Below are 17,717 nucleotides of genomic sequence, written 5' to 3'. Positions count from 1 at the left end.
ACATTCTCCCTCTTTCATTTTTATAGTGGAATCGTTGACTCTTTCCCCTATTTCTCTCTGTCTCCTCCTCGAAGGAAAAACTCCAAAGTTCAGATCGGCAGTGCAAAGCTGGAGGATTCTGGGAATTACACATGTGTGGCAGAGAATATTCTGGGGAAGGCTAACGGCACCAGCACAGTGCACGTACAAAGCAGTGAGTACAAAGATTTAATTGATGGGTATCAGCTTGGAGTACAACAGGAACATTTTTGCTGATGGGATGCTGTCATTTTTTGTTTTTGTCTGCGTTTGTAAGATGAAGAAAGAAGTGTATGGTATCACAACATGGACAGAATATTCATAAACAAGCACGTTTACGTCAAGATGCTGCGCATATCAGTGCATTGTTGATTGATACTTTAGTATAAAAAAAATTTAACTATGCTAATTTTAATTTCTCCTCTTTCATCTTGTGCTGTTCTGCTGTGTTTCGTTGTTCTTTCATCACATGACTGAGTGGCGATTTTTGGTGATGTAAGAGAGAAGACAGTAGGAAAGAGGAATGTCATGTTCAGTGGATGTTACAGTTGTAATTGTGTTCAAGAAGAATGTTTTAAAATATTCTTTGTTGTTTTACTTTTTTAACAGAGAAGAAATTAAACTGATGAACAGAAGGAAATAGAAGCAAATTTTGACGTTTAGTCCCTTTATTAATCTGGGGTTACCACAGCGGAATGAACCGCCAACTTATCCAGCACATGTTTTGCACAGCGGATGCCCTTCCATCACTGGGAAACATCCACACACACTAACACACACACACTACAGTCACTTTTAGCATACCCAATTCACCTATACCACATGTCTTTAGACTTGCGGGGGAAACCGGAGCATGCGGAGGAAACCCATGCCAACATGAGGAGAACATGCAAACTCCACACAGAGATGCCAACTGACCCAGTTGAGGCTCGAACCAGCGACCTTCTTGCTGTGAGGCAAACGTGCTACCCACTGCACCACCACGTCGCCGCATTTTAACGCTTATATATTAGATTATATATAAGATGCTTTTAAGAGGCAAGTGATCACCAAAAAGTGCTAGTAATACAGCAAGTAAAATATATAAATATATAAAAATAAATAAATACTAGCCAGAATAGTGAGTGAAATTTTGTAAGGTTCACTAACCTTAAGTGATAAATTTGAGCGATTATGTTTGGAAGTTCAGTTCATAATTCATATAAAAATACTACTACAATAACAACTGCTACTACTACTACTACTAATAACAATAATAAGGCTTAAAATAATACGTCTGGGTCACATAACAGTAGTTATTTACCTCATAAATTGTTGCATACTGTTTTCCGTTTACATGTACAGAAATGTACATAAAGTTCATATTATTATATTATTATGATGATTATGACAATTACTTCAGTGTCCTTATGGCCTCTGAGGAGAGGTGGGATTGTGGGGTTTGGTATGGTTTTATTTTTTAATGATTTTATTAAGCAAAAAATCTATTAAAAAAAGGAAAAAGTATTGTTAAATTTCGCCAATGCTTGCCCTTTACAGTTGAAGTCAAAATTATTAGCCCCCTTTTGATTTGTTTTTGCTTTTTTTAATATTTCCCAAATGATGTTTAACAGAGCAAGGAAATTTTCACAGTATGTCTGATAATATTTTTTCTTCTGGAGAAAGGCTTATTTGTTTTATTTCAGCTAGAATCAAAGCAGTTTTTAATTTTTTAAAAACCATTTTGAGGCAAAATTATTAGCCTCCTTTTAAGCTATATTTTGTTTCGATAGTCTACATAACAAACCATCGTTATACAATAACTAGCCTAATTACCGGAATGTGCCTAGTTAACCTAATTATCCTAGTTAAGCCTTTAAATGTCACTTGAGGCTGTATAGAAGTGTCTTGAAAAATATCTAGTCAAATATTATTTACTGTCATCTTTGCAAAGATAAAATAAATCAGTTATTAGAAATGAGTTACTAAAACTATTATGTTTAGAAATTTGTTGAAGAAATCCTCTCTCCGTTTAACAGAAATTGGGGAAAACAAATATTGGGGCTGATAATTCAGGGGGGCTAATAATTCTGACTTCAACTGTATACTTAACATGTTTGATTTAGGCGACGCAGTGATGCAGTAGGTAGTGCTGTCGCCTCACAGCAAGAAGCTCGCTGGTTCGAGCCTCAAATGGGTCAGTTGGCGTTTCTTTGTGGTGTTTGCATGTTCTCCCTGCCTTTTGTGTGGGTTTCCTCCGGGTGCTCCATTTTCCCCCACAATCAAATGACATGCGGTTCAGGTGAATTGGATAGGCTAAATTGTGGGTTGCAGCTGGAAAACATTTGCTGCGTAAAACATTTGCTGGATAAGTTGGTGGTGCATTCCGCTGTGGCCACTCCGGATTAATAAAGGGACTAAGCCGAAAAAAAATGAATGAATAAATATTTGATTGAAATCAAACTATTTAGTATCGCCTGCTCCTATAGAGGTCTAAAGCTCAATCCCATTTCTACCCCTTAGCCCTTCCCCTGTCCCATTCTCTTTAGCTTAAAGGCGTAGGGATAAGGGGAAGGCATAGATAGCCTTTGACTCTTATATATTCCAGGACCACACTAGACACCAAGGGTTATAAACATTTTCCAGAAAACATTTATCTACAGCGCCAACATGGCTGCATACACAAGTCAGCACAAATTAGTATTTTTTAGCATTATTAAGAATTTTTACAACAAACAAGCACATGTTTTAATACATTCATAACTTTTAAGAGATTCAAAATTTCACTGTCTATAATCCATAATAATAACTACTGAATAGGAGTTATTGTTTTGGAACACACTTTCACATCTGCCACTCGAGGACTCTCAAATACCCTGTCAGAAAAGTCTAGTGGTTGGGAATTACTTTTTACAGTGTCTGGTATAACTTAATGTTGTTTTCTTGTGTTTATGTAGATGAATATGGCCACAGTGTAAATACACAGCACAGTTACAAGCGTATTGCCACATTATATCATTATGATAACATGATATATGCCTTCAGTGATTTCCTAAAGATAAATACTACAAAATAAAGCAACTTTTAATAACTACAGCAGTCGCTATTGTCGATTTCATATGAAGTAAGAGCTTGCGATAACAAATGATGATATGTGCGGGGTGTTGTATTGCTGTCCCATTTCTTAGTGTAAATTTGAAGCCCTTCCCCTTCACACTCTGTTTCAAGGGCCAAGGGAAAAGAGTTGGAGTAAAAAATAGAATTGGGATTGGACCTTATAAAGCAAAATTATCGGTTGCTGTAAATAATGCTCAATTTGTTGCTCAAACTGAACCGTTGGCTTCAAAAGACCTCAATGTATCATCAGGAGGAGCACAATTAATTTGCCTGTAAATGGCTCTAAAACCAACGTAGACATTTTTTAGCAATCACCCAAGATGAAAGTTTCAGCTAAATATCATCTTGAATGTTCTTCTAAAGCAAAAAGAAAAGCGACCTTGATCTTGAAAGGCCTGAGGGTGAATAAATTGACAGCAAATGTTCGTTTTTGGGAGAACTATTTCTTTTAACCTGGTGCGAACAGCTGTTATCTGGTTGATTGCTGATCTGAGACGGCCTATTAGCTAAAAAGCGGCTGCTATGGTAGTGTTGCCTGAGATTTTGAAGCTTTTTGAAGTTGCGTGTGGAAGTTTACTGAGCAGGAGGGTTGGGAGAGGTGCGTGCATATGTGTGTTTGTGTATGTTTCACTCTGATTGTTTGTCGGCATGTCAGGCGCCCCAGAACAAGTCTCACAGTGTCACGGCAGCCAACACACACACACACACATACACACAGGTTCGAGGTAGGTGGAGGCAAGACCAAGCCCATCGGAGGTGGTGTGGCCCCAGGCTCGGGGAGGGACCTGCCCCCAACACAGTCCTCATAAAATGAAGAGAGAGGGAGGGGGAAAAAAAAAGAGCATGCTACATAGATCAACAACCAGAATGAGGCCACCACCAATGAAGCGCGTAGGTGCCCATGGGGAGAAACATAAATCTAACAACTTAGGAAATACCTCCGTCTGATTGTATGATACACCCTTTTTCCCAGCCTTCTTTATTCTGACGGTGCAGAAAAGGACAATTCTCAGGTTTCAGTCTCAAGGGGACTCAGGCTCTACCTGAACTTGTGTGACGCCGAGGAGCGTTTCTTGTTTTAACGGAAAGAGTTCACAAGTTCATCTTGAGCTTCACTGATGTTTTTAACATTAGCATGGAAATTGGGCTTGTTTGTCAGTATCAGTGGACCTTTTTTTTTTTTTTTTTTTTGCCTGGGGGTAAACAGTGATAAAACTAATTTGTCCAAGTTTGTCAAAATATTGTCAAGTTTCCCTTCAATTTATGGGAGGGGAGTATTTTAATTAATTGTTTTGCGGTTGTGTTTACAATGTTATTTATGGCCCAAAAGAGCATGCCTTAATTTTTCTGCATGTGTAAATGTTTTAGTAAATTATCCAGTTATCTTTTTTAGTGAATGATCAGGGTCTCCGCTTGTTTGTGCTCCAGTTTTGGGCTGATTTATGTGTTGTATTGAACATTTAGATTTTTTAATTTATTCATTTTTTAACTGTCTGTAGATTACTTGCAAATTTTGTAGGGTGAATTTTCACTCGCATTATTGTTTTAATGGGATTGATTGTTCTCTGGACTTAATGTTTAGTAAATGTGGCACATAAAGTCACATTGTGACATAGAAAATTTCATGTATGAGAAGCAAAGACATAATTGAGATTAATAGTGAGAAACTGATGAAAGCTGAATTCCTCACTCTTCAGTTATTCACTAGAAACAGAGTTGCAATTGAAAAATTTTAAATTACAGTTACCACAACTGTTACGACAGTTATAACACTACATTAATATTTAAATAATAATAATAATAATGATAATAATAATAATAATGATGATAATAATAATAATAATAATAATAATAATCTATATTTAGGAATAGGAATAGGAATCTATATTTTATGCACATATGCATCACTTTGGTTTTTATTCTACTGTACAAAAGTTATTTACACTTAAATACACAGTATTTTGGATACCCGAGCTGGGTATTGAACATTGGTTCATTTTCATATTTTTCATATGACACATGTAGAAGTTATAGCTCAAATAAAAGCTCTTGCTGGTGCTCATACAGTTCTAGCATTCTTTTTACTGAATTGTATTCACAAATCAAACAGTTGCTGAATGAATCGCGGTGTTTCCATGGCGCAGAAGTGAAAACAATACATTCATGATCAATAAGCAACCCCAGATAGCACAGACAGCTTTCATCTCTTACCTTATGCTGTGCGCTTCAGGGCCATTCTCCTCTGTTTTTGAGGTGATGTGCATAAGTAATCCTTTTATATGTCTGATGTGGTCCAAACACAGGGAATTATGTTTGATCAAACAAATGAATAGTGAAATATGAAAACAATGATCGATAGCTGTGGCTTTTATAGCATCACTCATCAGTTGGAATACAATAACTTTTGCATAGATTATGGTAGAGACATTTTTCTTTTTTCAACCACCAAAATTAATTACAGCACGCTAGACCACACAGAACCTAAAAGGTACACTTATGAGTTTATAAAAGTTTTTATAAATTTGAGTTTCTAAAAAATTTTTTAAAAAGCCTCTTTTTTTAGATGTTTATTATAATATAGTCAGCATATACAGTTATTTTAAACACTTTCAATAGTGATTTATGAAAATTCAAAGTGTTTTCTTTAAAATGATACCAAATTTTTGCATTTACACCTCTGGATGTGGATTTGGGAAGCTTTTACATTTGGGTAGGCAAAATCCAGGCGGAAATCCCAAAATAGCAGTTTAACTGGTTAATCGTCGTTTATGCTAGTGAACTAAAAACAACTCTTCATTGTTAGATCATGTTAGTATTCATTAGGTAATGTTAATGTTTGTTAAATAATATTAGGAAATACAACTTGTACAGTAGTTTTATTAGTGTATTAGTAAATATTAAAATTATCACTAACCAAAAAAAGGAGTTTAGGGGAATAATATTGTATTGTTTGTTTATGTTTAAAGAGCCCATATTATACATGAAATAGGGTCATATCTTGGTTGTAAGGGTCTCCAACAACAGTCTAATATGCATGCAAGGTCAAAAAACACTTTCAAGATCTTATAATCTGCATTTATTTTTACCTAATTATTCCAGCGACTCCCGTATGAATCGTCCAGTGATTCATTTGTTCCCAAACCCCTCCTTAACGCGAAGCTAATCTGCGCTGATTGGACCAATGACAGTCTGTTGTGATTGGTCGACTGCCTTCAGTCAGAGAGTGAAATGCCCAACAGCTAATCAGCAATATAAAAGTAATCACAGTTCATACACGCTCGATAGTGTAGGCGTGGATTTTAACGTGATTTGCACGCGATAAGAGAATATAGCCAGTTAACCTGATACAGTACACGCGGTTACAAGTAACAAATCACAACTAAATACATTTGCAAGCTAGAGTAAACGAGGCAACAACTTTAATCGCACGTACTTACACTTAAGAAATGGAGGAAGAAAACCATCCTGACGTCCATCAGTAAGTTACTCTTTACTGATCCTTCCTTTAACAAACGCCGATGAAGTATTCTTTGTAGCATGTAGTTTGCAGAAGTTTCCAGTAGTTTCCAACTGCTTGGTTATAATGCTAAGGTTTCATCTTTGGGTAGAGACTCGATAATATCCATCTGCAGTGTGACTTCAATCGACCGGCATGTTTGTGTGTGTGTGTTTGTGGGTGTGTGTGTCTGGGTTTCTATGTCAGAGGGCGGGGCCGCAGTTTTCAAATCTCCCGGGTTTGCGCGTGCACGTGAATAACTTGGTTTCGTTCGTTCGTACGTCATGGCGAAACACCTAATGACTCTGTATCAAGGCGACTCGTTTGAAGCATTATGAGTCGACTCTTTTATAGATGAATCAACCGTTGTAAACACTGTACTCTTACAGATTTAAGCCTTAGTTGGATACTTCACTTCACTAAGAGCTGTGTTACAAACTACATGGAGGGGAATTTTCAAAAACCCATAATATGGGCTCTTTAAGTGTTAGTTTATGTTAAGTAATGCAATTAATGTTGACAAATCTACCATGATATTAGGTGTCACAATATATAATAATACCACAATTGTTAGACGCAAAGTTACTATTATGTGAAATAATACTGCAGTTGCGTGCTAAATCAGTAAGATATAGAGCTGAAAAGCACAACTTGAAAGCAAATTGTGAGAAATAAAATCTCAGGGAGGTGACACGGTGGCGCAGTAGGTATAGTGCTGTTGCCTCACAGCAAGAGGGTCACTGGTTCGAGCCTTGGCTGGGTCAGTTGGTGTTTCTGTTTGGAGTTTGCATGTTCTCCTTGCGTTCATGTGGGTTTCTTCTTAATGCTCCGGTTTCTTCCACAAGTCCAAAGACATGCGGTACAGGTGAATTGGGTAGGCTAAACACTCCGTAGTGTATGAGTGTGAATGAGTGTGTGGATGTTTCCCAGAGATGGGTTGCAGCTGGAAGGGCATCCACTGCGTAGAACATACAGTATGCTGGATAAATGGGCAGTTGATTCCACTGTGGCGACCCTGGATAAATAAAAGGTCCAAGCTAAAAAGAAAATGAATGAATGAATGAATGAATGAATGAATGAGAATCTCAGGGAAAGTAAATTTGAAAATCTATTTTAGATAAGAATATTTTTTATACCAAATTTGCATGTTTCAATCGTTGTTTAAGCAGTTATCAATAAAACACCTATGTAACATGGCATATATGCGCGTAAGTCTTTTTATGCAGATTTTCACAACTTTAGGGTCATCCTGGCATTTCCATTAATCATAATTTATGTACACTGTAAAAAATGCAGGGTTCCACACAATTCATACATATCCTCCCAACACAAATCAATTAAGTTAACTTAACAGATTTATGTGGTTTGAACATAATAATATTATAATAAGTAAGTTGTCCCCAAATATGTCAAGAATTGTTCATTTTAAATTTATTTTATTTTTTAAAGATTTATTTCTGGCCTTTTTGCCTTTATTAGACAGGACAGTATTTAGACAGGAAGCGAAGTTGGAGAGAGAGAGGTGGGGTAGGGAAATGTCCTCGAGCTGGGATTTGAACTCGAGATGCCCTGACGTGCTATTGCACCATATGTTGGCGCGCTAACCACTAGGCTATTGCATCGACAATAGTTTTGTTTTGACATTTTTTTTTATAAGTAGTTTGAACAAGCAGCAAAATATTTTAGTTTGAGTCTGATATTTCAAAATCTTCTTAATGTTTGGAAACATATTGTCATTTAAATTCTGGAAGCATAGCTTTTGTCATATAAAGTGTCAGTTATGAAAAAAATTCACATTTGTGATTTGTCTCACAAGACTCAAAACATATTTTTCAGTTTTTCTATTTATTTAAAATAAGCTCAATCAGCACAATTGTTGAGTTTTTTTTGGGATAACTTAAAGGTAAAAGTGTAAAAGTTTTTTTGAATAACCAAGTTTCAATTTGATTTTATCTACTTTAAATTTGATCAACTTTTTTTTTTTTTTTAATGTCTTAAATCAGTGGCATATTTAATTAATTTATTTTTTTGCTTGTAGTAATTTATTGTAAGACTTCATTGGAATGCAGAATGATGAAATGGGAACGAACAGTGCCCAGGACATACTTTTACCATTCTCGTGTTGAGGAGGATGCAGCGTTTTAATTTATTCCAGCCTCTGACGAGATTGATTTCTTCCTGAGGTCATCCGTAGAATGGCTACTGTTGAGAAAGGCTCCGGCATTTGGGGGGCCTGCAGCAGCTGTACACACCAGCGCTATCTGAGGATCTGCCTGAGAAGAAGAACAAGAGATAGAGGGGTCGATAGGGAAAAGAAGCAATGGGGGGGGGGGGGGCGTAAGAGAGGAAAACAGAGAAAAGTGAGAGAAAGCAAGCGATAAAGAGGAGGAAAGCCAGATGCTTTGCAGAGGCAGCTTTTTGTAATGCGGTTTGTAGATCGCCGAGGCCTTCAGCCAACCGCGCGCTGCTTCTCACCCAGCCAGCCAATCAGATCGCAGTTGGGTTTTTGTCACTGCCGCACTGGTGGTATGACACGAGAAATTAATCTCTCTCTTCATAAAGGCTGTTTTTCATCACACGCCTCCCTTTTAAACAACTCCAGTAAACACACGCATGCATTTTTTGGCTCTTCCAGCAGGACATTTAACAAGATAAGTGAGCTGAGTAATTGGACTCATTAATTATAGCTGATCAGGGCTGAAGTTACGGCTGTTTAGGGGAGGTGAACCGAGGGTGTCCAGAGACCCTGCGACCTTGGGACTACAATTAATGAAGACAAACAACAGACCATTTTAGATGCGCGGTTGCTTTCCCAGGGGGCCGCTTGGTTGCGTGGCTGCCTCTGAAAGTCTGCTTCTTCTGATGGCTGTTTCTCAGGTCAACCGTCACTGCTTGCTTGTTTGCGTATGTGTCTGTTGACTGATTTATCAAAGCATTTTGGTGTCACAGGTCAACACATGGGTCATGTGAGACATGAAGAAGTCAGAAGGTTACACACTCTTGCGTGGTTGATGATGTTAGTGTTAGTGTTTCGAATGTGCATCAAAACATGCCCCTTCACTTTCATCTAATCCCACATTGATTGAATATGCTTATTGTTTATAAAAATAACTTTTGATCCTCTGTCAAAGGTTTGACCTTAAAACAGCATTCACAAAACATTTCATTAGCATAACTCAGTGTTCTGCTAGAATGAAATGTGAATTATAATTAATGTACTGATATAAACTAGGGGTTCCCACACTTTTCAGCCCAGGACCCCTAAAATAACAATGTCAGTGCCCCCCAAATTCCTCTTAGGTGGTTATAAATATGCAATATGCTCATATAACAGTAGGGTTATATAAACATAAGCAAATTGACTACACAAAAAAGTGCAACAGTCTAATAACATATCATTTTTATAGTCATTTATTACAGTAATTGGTTTAATTTAACATTAGCCTCAACTAAAGAGACTGGTGGGCACAATGTTTTCAGCTCAAGTCTATTCGTGGTTTAATTTTGGAGACCGCTAATCCGAGATCTTTCTCAATGTTTAGTTGTGACCTGTTTTTATTTTTTTATGCATTTGATTGCCATAAAGGTGTCAAAAAGTATATAAAATCTATAAAATCAATCTGCTGCAGCAGACGCTATTGCTGTGTTGTTAATCACACGTAAACACACCAATCCTATGAAAAAAATATGGCTTTTCGGTTATTTTTTTACTATTAAAAACTATGATTTTTAACTTCTGTGGGTTATGTTTAAAACACTGTAATTCTAATAGTTGTGTTAATTTATTAGATTTTTTATTTTTTTTAAATGACCAAGTGACCTTCTGTCATTGTCCTGTGACCCCCAGGGGTTCCCGACCTCCACTTTGGCAACCACTGGTATAAACCATTATTGTTCCTGCTTTTTGCCACTAATAATTATATTGTACTTAGGTTATTAAGGGAGGCTGTTTGTATTGTTATAAAGTAATTAGTAATAATGAGTTTATGGCCCTGTTTGTAAAATGTGTACTGCACTAACATAGTAGAAGGTGTTGTAATTAATAACAGTAACATTAATAATAATAATAATAATAATAACAGGTTTATGATTATTTAATGTAAGTAATAAAAACAATGTTGGTGTTTTATCGTCCTCATTACATATTTTTTGTTTAAATATTGGGTCTCACTTTAATGTTAATTTATGTTAATTAATGCATTTACTAACATGAACAAACAATGAACAATACATTTACTATTGTATTTGTTAATGGCAATAAACATTATTTAATGAAAATACAGTAGTTCATTGTTAGTTCATGTTAACTCATGGTGCATTAACTAATGTTAACAAGCATGGACTTGGATGTTAATAATGCATTAGTAAATGTTCAACTATGATTAATAAATGGTGTACATGTGTTGGTTATAAGTTCATGTTAGTAAATGCATTAACTAATGAACCTTATTGTAAAGTGTTACCAAATATTGTAATGCAAAGATGTTCAATCACTCGCATTCATAAATTATTTGTTTTTGGTTTTGTTTTTTGTCGGCTTAGTCCCTTTATTAATCCGGGATCACCACAGCGGAATGAACCAGCAACTTATCCAGCAAGTTTTTACGCAGCGGATGCCCTTCCAGCCGCAACCCATCTCTGGGAAACATCCACACACACATTCACACACACACTCATACACTACGGACAATTTAGCCTACCCAATTCACCTGTACAGCATGTCTTTGGACTGTGGGGTAAACCGGAGCACCCGGAGGAAACCCTCGCAAAGGCAGGGAGAACATGCAAACTCCACACAGAAACGCCAACTGAGCCGAGGTTCGAACCAGCGACCCAGCGAGCTTCTTGCTGTGAGGTGACAGCACTACCTACTGTGCCACTGCCTCGCCTGTAACTTATTTATTAATATGATTTTTATCTAAATAATTTTTATTTCTTATTAAATGATAGGTCTGTCACAATGATCAATATATCGACTTATCACACAACACATGGACATGACCTCAATCATTTTTGGTGATGCTGTATATTTAACCCATACATACAAACCAATTCTAGCAACATTTTAGCTGATTGTGCAACATCTCTGTCTATTGGAGGTGTCAGTGTCAGAATGGTTTAAAAACACTATAGTATTTACTATAAATTACTTTGGTTTATTTTTATGTGGGTGTCAACTAAAAATAGTTTTGGTTGCAGATATTGCAGCCTCTATTAGTTCTTAACTTGTACTTTTTTGTTAACATTTATTATTATTTATTGTGTTTTCACATTCTGATTCAACAGCATAACTATTAAATTGTTAAAATGACTAAAATTAAATGAAATATTCTGGAGAATAAAATCTTATGTGTTCTTTGGAAGAGTGCACTTGCATTGTGATGATATTATATTCTCATTCTGGCAATATATAATGAATGGCATAAAATGGTCTTAAAATTACAATAACATCGTTTATCAATATATATTTTGGTGCAATATATCATACAACAATAATAGATGTTGTGACAGCCCTACTAAATGATATTTAGGATATTTAGAAATAAATGCTTCATACAAGTTAACGGTGATTAATTTTGATGCTAATAATTGGTGACAAACAATATTATTAATAAGTAGAAGAAACATGAAAAACATGTTAATTACATACAGTGCTCAGCATAGTTGAGTACACCCCTTTTCGAAAATGAATATTTGTATCCATTTCTCAGTGAATATAGGCAATGCATTTTGGTGCATTTAAACAAAACAGATTTATTAAACAGATACATTTATTAAAATACTATTTTAGTCACCAAACATATTTACAAATTAGAAGATAATACAATAAATTCAAACAAAATATAGCAAATATATTACAAACTACAAAATTTTATTGCTTCTCTTGATTTTTCGCTGTTTTTTTTTTTTTTCAATTCAATTCAACTGTTTATTGTCATGTGCACAGTAAGGAAACACGTCTCCCTGTACAATGAGATTCTTACTTTGCCGTCCACAGTGAAGTCATACACACAACATACACATCATACACAACACACACATAAATACACATATATACACAGAAGTGACCGAAGATTGAATGTAAAATATAAGTATATAAATATCTATGAAAGTAAACAATATGTAAACCTGATTTGAGTAATGAAACAGATGTAAACAGTGTACAGTGTTTTTTTTTTTTTTTTTTTGTGCTTGTGCTTTTTAAAAATTTATTTAATTTATTTTCTTTTCGGCTTAGTCACTTTATTAAACCGGGGTTGCCACAGCGGAATGAACCACCAACTTATCCAGCATATGTTTTACGTGGCGGGTGCCCTTCCAGCTGCAACCCAACACTGGAAAACACTCATACACACTCATTCACACACATACACTATGGACAATTTAGCCTACCCAATTCACCTGTACCGCATGTCTTTGGACTGTCACCTGACCTAGCCGAGGCTCGAACCAGCGACTTTCTTGCTTTGAGGCGACAGCACTACCTACTGCACCACCGCGTCGCCTCTTTTTTAAATTTGTATTTAATATTTTTCTGTAACATATAAACTTGGCTGTGCTAGTTTTTCGATTGATATCGTAAGTTATTTTGGTAAATAAGCTTTAGATTTGGCTTCAATACTGACTAAGCTAATATATGCACAAATATAATATTGTATAGCTTCCTATTGAAAATATGAATTTAAAAGATTGATTTGTGAGGGGTGTACTTTTAAATGCTGAGCACTGTAATTCCAAAAGTTTTAGAAATTTGGCTCAGATTTTGGTCATATTGTATTCTTATCAGTTTTAAAAAGCTACTCTTAAACCCTAAATCTACATCTGCTATGTGAGTGTTTTAGGATTTCAAAATCACATATTTTGAAATGGGATTCTCTTTTACTCCAGAGCTCCAGGCCAGAGACGAGTGGAGGTGATTCCTCCCTTATAGATCTGCTCTGTTCTGACTGCTGGATTGGGAATTCTCAGGCTGCGGTCCATTTGAGGAGGGTTCGGTGCAGGCTTACTGCTTCAATGCACACAAAATGCCTGTTTCTCAAACCGTGCATGTGTCACATCTGCAGAAAAGTTCACAACTGTGACTTGATTTTTGCATAATACCTCCGGCCAGTTGCACACATGGCTCTTATTTTCAAAATCTGACCTCTGGATTCTGCTTTGGTCAAATGAAATCGTAACGATGCACACAATCAGATCACATTCAATCTTGTCAGCATCAAAGATTTCGTTTTTTCAGTGGAAAAATGGCATGATGCGAAATCCAGACTACAGCCGTACAGATATGCAGGATGATGAATTTAGGAGAAACAGAAAGAAATTAAATAAAATATCATTCGTTTATTTTCCTTTAGCTTAGTCCCTTTATTCATCATGTATTGCCACAGCGGAATTAACCGGCAACTTATCCAGCATATGTTTTACCCAGCGGATGCCCTTCCAGCTGCAACCCAGTATAGAGAAACCGCCATACACTCTCAAATTCACTAGTGTTTCTCAAGGGGATTGTGCCCCCTTGTCAACAAGCTTGGCCCCACCTAAATTTGGACGTGTGTTTTTATGTCACAAGTAAAACACCATGAACAAGCAAGATCAGCCATCATTGGCAGAATGTGAAGATATAGTATAACTTAGGCCTCTCTCATGCGCTCTCGATGTTGCGCGCACTCGCTTTCTTGTCCGGGCGCTTGCTTTCCTTTGACTTTTGTCAGTGACGGTGCTGCGCGCATCAGTTTCCTACATTCATCAGAAGTTAAGTCCCAAAGTGACACAGGTAAAAAATTCAACTTCATTTTTTTAAAGAGTCCACTGTTGAATTTATTAGACTTTTGTTTTCAAAAGTGCTTTTAAAACTTTTAATATAGGACGTACTTGGTTATGCATAGGCTATTATTAATCAGGAATTGAGTGTACTATACATAGTTTTACGTTAGCAAATGCAGTCTTGAATTTATAGCCGACAGGTATTGGAGAACAGATGTAACACACTGATAAAATGTAGTTTTCAGTCACGCTCATGTAAAAAGTATATTCAACTTGTTTAGCGTTGCCTTTATTTATTTTTTGTTTTTAGTAGTGAAAATGCACAAGTCTTCAAACATGATTTTTTTACAACATGATTTTAAACATTATAGTTTAACTAACATATTGCTTTTTTATATCTTTCCCATGGTGACAGTTAGTGCATAATTATTTACTAGATATTTTGCAAGATTATCTATTCAGATTAAGTGTAATTTAAAGACTTAATTAGATTATGTTAACTAGGAAAGTTAGAATAATTGGTCAAGTTATTTTACTGCTTTGCTCTGTAGAAAGTCAAAAAATATAAATATTTCTTACGGAGGATAATAATACTGACCTTTTAAATATATATATATATATATATATATATATATATATATATATATATATATATATATTTTTTTTTTTTTTTTTAAATAACTGATTTTATTCAAGCCAAACTATAAAAAATAAGACTTATTATGACTCCAGAAGAGTAATTTTAGATTTAAAGGGAAATACTGTGAAAATGTCCTTGGTTTGTTAAAGATCACATGGGAAACATTATTTTAAATTGACGAAAGGGCATAACAATTGACTTCAGCTGCATCTGTTAAAGTTTACAGGTGTAAAAATGTACCTTGATGTACTTGAATGTTAAAAACTGTTATGAATTTTTGAAAAATTGAATGTTATCCCACGACAATGCAAGGTTCCTTGTCAAAAGGTTCCTTGTCAAAAGTAATATGTAAGATTATTTTGAGTTCAAGTTAATTAGCTTGGTTTCGAAGACTGCAGAGTGATACATGAAAAAAATTGGTTCCAAACCTGTTTGAGTTTCTTTTTTCTCTGTTGAACACACAAGAAGATTTTAAAGAATGTTGAAAATGAGCTAATTATCGACTTCCAGAATAGGAAAAAATAACATATTATGGAAGTTTGCTGCTTGTCATTGGATTCCAACTTTTTTCAGAATATATTATTTCTACTCAAACATGTTTAGAAAACATTGAGGGGTGAGTAAATTAGGACAAAATGTACATTTTTGAGTAAAATGTCCCTTTAAATCAATTGGATTACATGTTGTGCATATTGCATTCATAGTGCGCACACTTTTAGAACATTTACAGTATGTTTTGTATAATTATTGTAATTACTGTAAGCTTTTGCCTTTTATAATCCGTGTCTTATCTGCTTTATAACCTCGTTGACCTCTCTATATTAGGACCCATCATTTCTTTTTTTGTCTAGAATGATATTCAGTTGCACACAATCAGATCGTATTCAATCTTGTCAGCATCAAAGATATCTTTTTCAGTGGAAAAAAACAGATGATGTGAAATCCAGGCTGAAATAAGGGGGATATTCCTACCACAGATGGCTCAAGTCTTTCTGTCCATCACATAAAAATCATATCCCTAGGGGGCGCTGCTTACAGCCGGAGAGAGAACGAGCGGGACAGAGGGAAAGCGTGAGGTGAGAGGAATGTGTTTGATGGAAAACGCAGCTGGGCAGCCGATTGTTCCAAACTCATCAGTCATGCTGGGGCCCACCAGCAGCAATCTCTGTCCCGCTTTCCACCACGGCGAAGCTCCTCGCAAAACTTCACACACAACACCTGCCTCTGTGATGAAAACCAATCCATTTCTGCTTAACCTGACTAATATAAACCATCGCTTATCGGTAATGTAGGGTTTTAACTTTAGGCATTGGCTTGGCGCCAGTGTCAAACTGGGGATAAGCCACGTTGACCCCTATGTGTTTTAGGCCCGCCAAATCTTTTCTGTTCACCATGAAGTGGCATGCTTTACAGTTGAAGTCTGAATTATTAGCTCTCCTGTTAATTGTTAATACTTTTATATTTTTTCTGTTATATTTTAATCATATTTTTAACTTCTGTTAACGAAGAGAAATTTCAACACATTTTTAAACATAATAGTTTTAATTATTTCTTATAACAAATTTATTTTATCTTTGCCATGATGACTGAAAAAAATATTTTACTAGATATTTTTATCAGTATAAATGCTTAACTGGGTTAATAAGGTTAAACAGGCAAGTTAGGCTAATTAGGCAAATCATTGTATGCCTAAAAAATTAGCTTAGAGCAGCTAATAATATTGACCATAAAATGGTTTACAAATAATTAAAAACTGCTTTTATTCTAGCTGAAATAAAACGAATAAGACTCTCCATGCAGAAGAAAAAAATATTATAGAAAATTCTTTGAAAAATTCCTTGCTCTGTTTAACACCTTTTGGGAAATATTTAACTGTACATTCAGCTATACATAATGATTTGGAAAGAAATAATAAATTAGGTTTGCGTTTAAGGATTCGTTGATTGTAAAATACAGTAACATATTCATGGCTGATTAAAGATCTGGATAAATATATTAAAAAGCTCAATTTTAGGTCAGTTTTTTGAATGAATTGAAAAAATAAATCATTATTTCAAGAGGAATATTAACTTGTTAATTACATATTATATTACAATCATATATTAAAAGAAAAAGAAATAGATTAAAACAATTACATAATAATCCTCAGTACTGAAAGCCGATGAAAAAATGAATGAATGAATGAATGAATGAATAATGTGGACTTGATATCCAAATATATCCAACGTTTGCAGTGAGATCCATTTTTATTGCGATTAAGCTTTTGCATTTTCAGCATCAAACTGGAATAAACCACATTGACCAGTAAGTTTTAGGCCCTCTGTTTCTGTTTCATCTAGTTGACAGACCACCAAAGTTCTGTTTCATAATAACAACTGATTATTGACCTGTATGACAATGCACCAAAACTATACATTGGATGAAATGTATGTAAATTTAACTGTAGGTATCACTATTAGATCTTATCTATAATGTGGGATTTAGGCATTGGATTGGCGCCAGTATAAGTTGAACCTTATATTTTAAGTCCTCTATTTTTTCTTTGAATCGTCTATTTGAAGCAGGATTCTATATCACCACCTGAGCTCTATTTCTGTTGCAACAATCAGGCACTTCAGGTTTTTTTTTTTTTTTTTCAGCAGCCCAAATGACAAGATTAACTGTGCTTAAAGAATGCTAGAAATCTTTTTGGGAAGTTGGCAGTGG

The 17,717-nt window shown here is 35.4% G+C and overlaps 1 protein-coding gene across 2 annotated transcripts in view; it reads left to right on the top strand.

Annotated features, from left to right (window-relative positions):
• nrg2a (neuregulin 2a) overlaps positions 1-17,717 on the top strand; it is a gene marked incomplete at its 5' end in the record, with an annotated part of 166,267 nt that overhangs the window by 86,065 nt on the left and 62,485 nt on the right. For both annotated transcript variants that reach the window (NM_001430844.2, NM_001099254.3), the window contains 1 exon segment: positions 75-193. In NM_001430844.2, coding sequence (NP_001417773.2) covers positions 75-193 — 119 coding nt within the window.

Source organism: Danio rerio, chromosome 21, assembly GCF_052040795.2.
Source record: "Danio rerio strain M-AB ecotype USA chromosome 21, GRCz13ab, whole genome shotgun sequence".
Taxonomy (NCBI): Eukaryota; Metazoa; Chordata; class Actinopteri; order Cypriniformes; family Danionidae; genus Danio; species Danio rerio.
Note: the sequence above shows the minus strand (reverse complement) of the source record. Positions and strands in the feature narration are given on the sequence as shown.